At 43.2% G+C, this 6,998-nt stretch overlaps 1 protein-coding gene across 5 annotated transcripts in view; it reads right to left on the bottom strand.

Annotated features, from left to right (window-relative positions):
• Window positions 1-1,013: 1,013 nt before the first annotated feature.
• The window catches only part of LOC6593647 (mucin-17), a 38,440-nt gene continuing 32,455 nt past the window's right edge, over window positions 1,014-6,998 (bottom strand). The window contains exons 4-6 of one of the 5 annotated variants that reach the window (XM_026988799.1): window positions 5,590-5,840; window positions 4,021-4,182; window positions 1,014-3,392 (exon numbers count right to left, since the gene is read on the bottom strand). In XM_026988799.1, coding sequence (XP_026844600.1) covers window positions 2,053-3,392; window positions 4,021-4,182; window positions 5,590-5,840 — 1,753 coding nt within the window. In that variant the 3' untranslated portion in view covers window positions 1,014-2,052. Of the gene's footprint in view, window positions 3,393-4,010; window positions 4,183-5,589; window positions 5,841-6,998 lie in introns of those variants that run through there. The other 4 variants (XM_026988795.1, XM_026988797.1, XM_026988796.1 and 1 more) reach the window with 4 other exon arrangements.

The raw sequence follows: 6,998 nt of genomic DNA, 5'->3' as shown, positions 1-6,998 counted from the left end.
AAGTATTTTTTGTACAACAATTGACAACAACAACAACAACAATATTTTGGACAACAACAACCCCTAACTTGGGACCGCTCAAATGGCAGAAAACGAGAAATTTCAGACCTGGGTACCAGGCGAACAGAAATCAGCAGAAGGTCGCTGGTTTTTTTGTGATTGCACAGTGGCGCCCCCAGCTGTAGCCGGGGATTTCTTGTACTACATTTGCACGGGTGGCGGTTCAGCTGATATCGACGGCCACTGCTAGAACTAAATTAGCGTAGTTCGAGAATTCACCGCTGATTATAGCGGCGCCACAAATTGACGGTTATTTTTAAACCGATTTTTGATTAAATTGCCATAACTACGCCATTTCTCATCCGATCTGGACGAGATACGTGTCCTCGTAATCGGCATGATGTGCCCCATCGTTTGAACCAAGGACATCAATTACGATAAGGACATGCCTTTTAAACGGTACTTTGTAATCCAGTAATCCTTGATGCAGTCCTTAACAAGGATCAAGGGCTTTTCCGTATTCTGGAGATCAGAATCGTTTCCTTAGAGGATCACGGATATTTTTTGCTGTAATGCATATTTAGAAAGAAAAACAAATGGGCTATGGTTTGGTTTTTATTAGTTTGAATGCCTTTTATTTATTGTTTTGTCAAGTCCTTCTTAAATACATACTAAACAACTTTGTTTTATTTCTGCGAGAACCAACGAAATCTGCAAACCTGTTCTCAGGATCAAGTGATATATACTCGTAAATTTTGTAGTATGTTTGTGGGTCATCAAATACATGTTTGCTTAGTATTATTTACACAAAAATGTAGTGTTTATGGTATGCATATAGTCTGACGTTGAGTTAAGCAGCTTGAACTAGCGGAAAGGGGGAAGGGGCAATTAATCAATCTAAATATTTATGTTAGCTAAATGCGAAATGCAAAATCATCTTCATCTGACATAGGTTTTGGTTTTGATTCTCAACTCGAGTTTTTTGGTACAGAAATTTAACTAATTCAAGTACATACATATATATTTTAGCTAACCTATATTTGCTCTCAATCACTTACACACAAATCATTAAAACCTAATTCGAAAAGCTACAAAATGATTTTCTCTCTTTTTATTTGGGGGCAGAACAAATTTAACAAACTTTAAATAAGGCCGTAAGCAAGATTAGTTGCTCTCATTGGATCAACACGTAGAATATGTCTGACAATTATAGTTAGTTAAGTACAATAGTGTGATGTTCCGTTTGAATTGCTTTATAAAAAGTGAGGTTGCGCTGCAGCTTAGTAGGAAATTCTTTGCTTAGTTTTTGGGGCCTATTCCTCTTATTCACGATCATATAAAGTAGTGTTACTTGGTATTTTTGTTTATTGGAAGCTGCAGGATATACCTTTGTATGTATTGTATGTGGGCTTTAGATCTCCTTGTAAGTGGCTCAAATGCTAGATAACTGAATGTCGCTCCCATAAGCTCAGATATATGATGTATCTTTTATGTAGATATTGGTAAAGCTTGGCTTGGTATCGATAGATAGAGTTCAAAAGGTTAACCAACTTGCTGCTGGTATTTATGATTTGATTGTGGGATTTATACGAATACGAATACGAGTACGAATATGCTTTTTGTGGTGTTTCAGACAACAAGTGGAGGGCCCTACTGATATATGGAGATTCTGGCTATGCCACCGTACAGACACGCCCGCTAACTACTCGAAGATTAACTGAATATCTCGACTAACTAGGCGAGGGCACTACATCATCATATCCTAAGATGGAAAGACAGATTTTGATGTGATTATAGGTTGTTTAGATATTGATTTGGATAAATTCTCTTCTTGGAGATTGTAGTGCCCTCGATGAGAAATATGTATAGAGTTTAAAGAACAATGCATAGAAGCCGCTTGTAAGCAATCGAGGGAAGGAGCAACCTTCACATCCGCGTGCTCTCCAGGCCACACCCCAGGGCGTCGATATATAATGAGGCATGTGGAGGCGTCACGCTACCACTTCTCCTGGGCCTGCTGTTGCTGTTGCTGCTGCTGCTGCTGGCCTTTAATCAACTCGCTGGCGTGGTGCGGGTCAGCAGCTCATCATCATCCAGCTTGGCGAGAGCTGCCGGCGAGCCGACATCGATGGTGGTCACCCGATTACCGCCATCGGCTGCGGAAGGCAGCTTGATGAACTCGCTGTCCGTGTGCACCGGCATGATGATGCAGACGAAGCTCTGGCCCGTTTGCGAGTCCCGCGGATGCAGCGTCACGGGATGGAACTTGTCAGTCTGGCCCTCGGTGTAGGTCTGCAGGCGCTGATAGATCTCCGGGTAGTGCTTGCGCAGCAGCACTCCTCGGCGCGACAGAATGTCCAGGATGTTTGACAGGATGAGCTCCCGACTTCCAGGAACTGCACGCAGCCCGGGATTGAAGGTGAGTATGAGGATTTCAGTGCGTTCTGGCACGGCCACCACGGCCAGGGGCTGTTGCATGGCCTGCTGCTGTATCTCCAGCTCTGCCAGGACACTCTTGCAGAGCTTCAGCTTGGCACAGCGCGAGACCAGCTGCCGCTCCCAGCGCACGGGAGCCTGCCCCATTCCTGGCGCCTCGGAGACCACGCAGATGGCCACGTAGATCAGCATCTTGGACTCCGGCTTGTACTCCGTGCTCAGCTTCAGCAGCTCCGAATACAGCTCTAGGCCCATCTCGGCGGGCATCAGGTCCGGCCACCGCACATAGGAGGCCTCTCCCATGCACTGGAATCCGTTCTTGATGAATCCCTCGGCGGCCTCTGCGCTGCGAAAGAGGACGCGCACCACGCCCCGTCCCTGGGAGATGCTACCTTTACGGGCAAGCAGACTGAGGTGTCGCTGCGAGTCGAGATCGTCCTTGCAGGTGGCTAGCACCTGGCGGCACAGGTTGGAGGCACGCGAGTGCAGGCACGCCTTCCGATGCTTCTCCCAGTGGGCGCGCCGACACTCACGTGAACAGTATAGATGGGAACAATTGTGGCATGATTTGTACAGCTTCTTGGCATCGGCGGGCGAGGCACTCTGCTCGCATTTGGTGTTCCGGCAGCGGATCTGTAGTCCCGGCTCCCCATTGAGTTGGCTACCGCTTCCACAGACCTTGTCCGTGTTCGCGGAGTCGCCCAACGAGACGCGCCTGCTCCCGCTGCTGGCATTTGTTTGCTGATTTGCTGCTGTGGCTCCGATTCTTACTGCTCCTGCTGCTGATCCTACTCCGGCTGACTGCGATTGGGATTGGTTGTGGGACTGTGCTTGGGTCTGTTGTGTCTGTTGCTGTTTCTTCTGGCTGGGGGCGTCTCCCTCGCTGCGGCGCCGCAGTCCTTGCTGGTCGGCAGCCGATAGCACCTCCAGCGTTTGGCGACTAGCTGAATCTCCCGCTGCAGAAGAGAGGGAAAAGATGGCGGATTAGTATTACAATTTTGACAACACCCTGAGATCACTCTATAGTTCAACAATAACAAACAACAAAGAGCATTCAATGGAGGTAGTCATCCAACATGCTGGAAGGAACGATATGGGGGCGTAGAATTGTTCATGTAGTTTCTTTTTCTCAGTGTAATTATGAATAACTAGACTGTAAAGATGAATCGATATGCTGGTTATAGAAACTACACTAAAAATGAAATCAAATGGAGTATAAATGAAACTTTTCTTTAAAGAATATTAAGGATTATAATTTTATAGAAAGGAAAAAAGGAATCAAAGGGAAGCTCCCAAAAATGAACTGGAAATCCAAGATCTCATATGATATATGAAATTCCCATTGGATCCATGGTTCATTCAGTGAGTATTCCCTTGATCCATAGAGCATAACGTTTATAAGGATTATATATGTATTATTATATGCGAACAACAAACAAGAACGGAAGTAGTTTTTGCCTATACCCATATTTGCACTTTCTTTCTTTCACTTTATCTTTTGTTAAGTTTTTTTAGTTTTATTTGTGTAATGTTTTTCTTTTGTTTTTTGGGTTTATATTGGAACAAAAACTTACAGGTTCATACCTGTCGTCTGCGTGGGTGCCTTGTTATTCGCTTGTGTTCTGTTGTTGTTGTTCTGATGGTTGTTGCTGTTCTGGCTGTTCTGGGACGAGGAGGCTGATGGCAGTCCTAGAAGCGAGGCAAGGACATCTTCTAGCGATGCGCTGCTCAAGGAGCGTTCGGGCGCTACTTTTACCAGTTTTTAATATGTTTTTGTTTTTGTTTTCAATTTTCAATTTAAGTCACAAACAATATTGTGGCGTTTACATAATTTGAGGGGGACAAAAAACGCATAAGAATACAAAAGAATGGAAATAAATTGTTAGGCTCTTGGACGCATTAGATGATGGTCTTACTAGCTAGAAAGGTGATCGTTGACTGTGCTCAAAATTACACTGAGAAAATGTGTAGAGTGTTAGAGGAATGTGTGGGAAAAAACATTCATACAAACGTTGACTAGAAAACGAAACATTAATTTGAAATGAACATAAATTAACTTGAAATTAAATAAAAAAAAAAACAAATGAAATTCAATATATAAATCAGTTTTTATTATATAGCCACCATATAATGCAAGGGCTTGGCCAGATTGTATTGTATTGTATATATCGTATATAAAGCACGTATCTAATAGTCTATACAGAATAAGATATATAGTAGTTCCAATAATTGTATTGTGTATCGTATAAAAGATATATCTTCGTTGCATAAATGATCATTTGTAAGAGTTTTTATAGCACGCTTAAGTTTTTAAAATTTCTTGTCAGCCTGTCTGTCAGACGCGTCTGTTTTTATCGAAGAAGGATGAATTTGAAGGGTGAATTTATCTAGTTTTAAAAACCAAGCCTAAAATAGAAAATTCCAAAATGATATATGGGGGGAAATTTCAATGGAAATGGGAATGGGAATGGGGGGTGTTTGGTGGTGGGGGTTCATAGCAAAATTATCCAAAGATAAAAATGCTATGAAAGATTGTGAAAGCGCTGACAAAATTAATAATTAAAATTATGATAATAATACAATAATTAATTGTAGACCATTGCTTTGTGTTTTATTTAAAAATTAAACATAAAACTAAGGTATTAAATTTAATAAAATTATTAAACACTACATTTGAGCAAATTGTGAATTTGTCAAAAATCGCAAAACGAAAGAAACGAATCGATTTCTTTGTTTAATTTACAGTCGATTAAAAAATGCACCCTACGATAAAATATGGTTTGTTTCCATTAAACATGTATATCTATAAACAGACAAACAAATGTAGAAAATTGCATTTTCATCTGTGTGTGTGTGTGTGGGTGTATGCAGGTAGGGGTGTAAGGGTGTCGGTAGGGAGTTACGTTACTCTACAGATATATTAGATATATGTATATTGGATATATTCTCAGATATTCTCATGTGGCTGCTTGCTCTTTTTCTTTTTCTATTTCTTGTGTGCTCCAAAGACAGAACCAAAAATTTGTGTGATTTGAAATTAAGAAAACAAGAACTAAGCATCGCATCTGGAAACTACTTCTATTGGCTTGTATCTACGAGTGGTAGTGGTAGTTCTCGGATAGTTCAGATGTCAGATATATATGGTGGACTCACCGCCACCGCCGCCGATTCGGCTCAGTCCGTTCATGCGTAGTGGCGGCTGTCCAGCGGCTACCACCGACGACGAGGTGGCATCCAGATGGGGATAGTGCTGGTTCAGATACTGCTGCTGGTACTGGTACTGCTGGTACTGCTGCTGCTGCAGCTGCTGCTGGGCTGTGGCGGGGGGGCTGCTGTCAATCACGGGTGTCTGCGGCGAGTCCAGTGGTCGTGTGCCCACAAAGCTGCTCTCAAGCCAGCATTTCCTATTGGAGAGACACAAAAACACTCGTTAGCGGGCGTCCTAGTCCAGATTATTTTACAATTAAAATGGCAAAATCAATAAATGACATCACAAACGTCTCCCTGCACTTGTGGCTGCCACAAAACGGGGGGCAGGCAGGCCTCAGGCAGGCAGCCACGAACCAGTGTCACTAACCTCCGACAACTCTGCACAAATTGCGGCACTCGAAAAGTTTCGTGCGTTTTGTTCTTTGGCTCTGCAGCCTTTTAGCTAATTGGAAATGCAACCGAGAAAGGATTTGGGGTTTCCTGGAAAATATCGCTCGATTCCCCTCGTTCGACCCTCCTCTGAAATGTGTTTCCTTTTATATAATTTCACTACTGGCACTTTTGCATCTGGCAATTTTCCGTCTCTGATGAAGCGAGCGACTGGCAGCAGACGTCGCACACGAATGAAAAGCGGATGCGGACAAAAATAGCCAAAGAGGCTACAAAGTGGGTGGCCCTCGGGGTCGGCCTCAAATGTTGGGGTTGTCCTCTGCGATACACAAAAGATAGGACCACAGAAACAGAGAGAGAGAGAGCGAGAGAGAGCGAGAGCGCGCGCGAGCCTCGCAGGAAAAGAGAGCAGATGTGGTGGTTGCTGCTGGTGGATGCTGCTGAAGCTCCTGGCGCCCGTATGGCGGCCTGATTACAGAGACAACAAAGCAAAGTGAGATTCCGGATACTCTGGAGATGATACGCCAAGGGGAATGTCTAAGGAAATAGGATTTTATAGACATTGGGAAAGCCGAGAAAGCACCTATCCTGACAAGAGTTTTAGGCGCTAGCCCTAGAGATATCAGTGACATGTGGGGAGATTAGGCACTCTTAAAGCTAACAAAATACAGGGGTTCTAAGAAGATACGTGGCTTGAATTAGGTACATATAACTAGAGATAGATATAGAAAGCACACGAGATTTGAAGACTTTAAATTACGTTTGATGTGAGTTCAAAAGAGTTTTTGGATGATATCTAAGGAAGTGCCCTATACCGAAAGATATTCGTAGATACTTAGGAACAAAGCCAACATTCAGTAAAGCCTGCCACTTATTGGTAGCATATTCACATACAAAATGCAATGCAAAAGTTGCTAGAGGACTATTTCCTAATGGTAAACCATCCTAAGATATGGTTGGAC

The sequence above is a fragment of the Drosophila persimilis genome, unplaced genomic scaffold, assembly GCF_003286085.1.
Source record: "Drosophila persimilis strain 14011-0111.01,24,50 unplaced genomic scaffold, DperRS2 tig00000191-arrow-pilon, whole genome shotgun sequence".
NCBI lineage: Eukaryota > Metazoa > Arthropoda > Insecta > Diptera > Drosophilidae > Drosophila > Drosophila persimilis.
The sequence above is the reverse complement of the archived record's forward strand: the minus strand, read 5'-3'. Positions and strand labels throughout refer to the sequence as shown.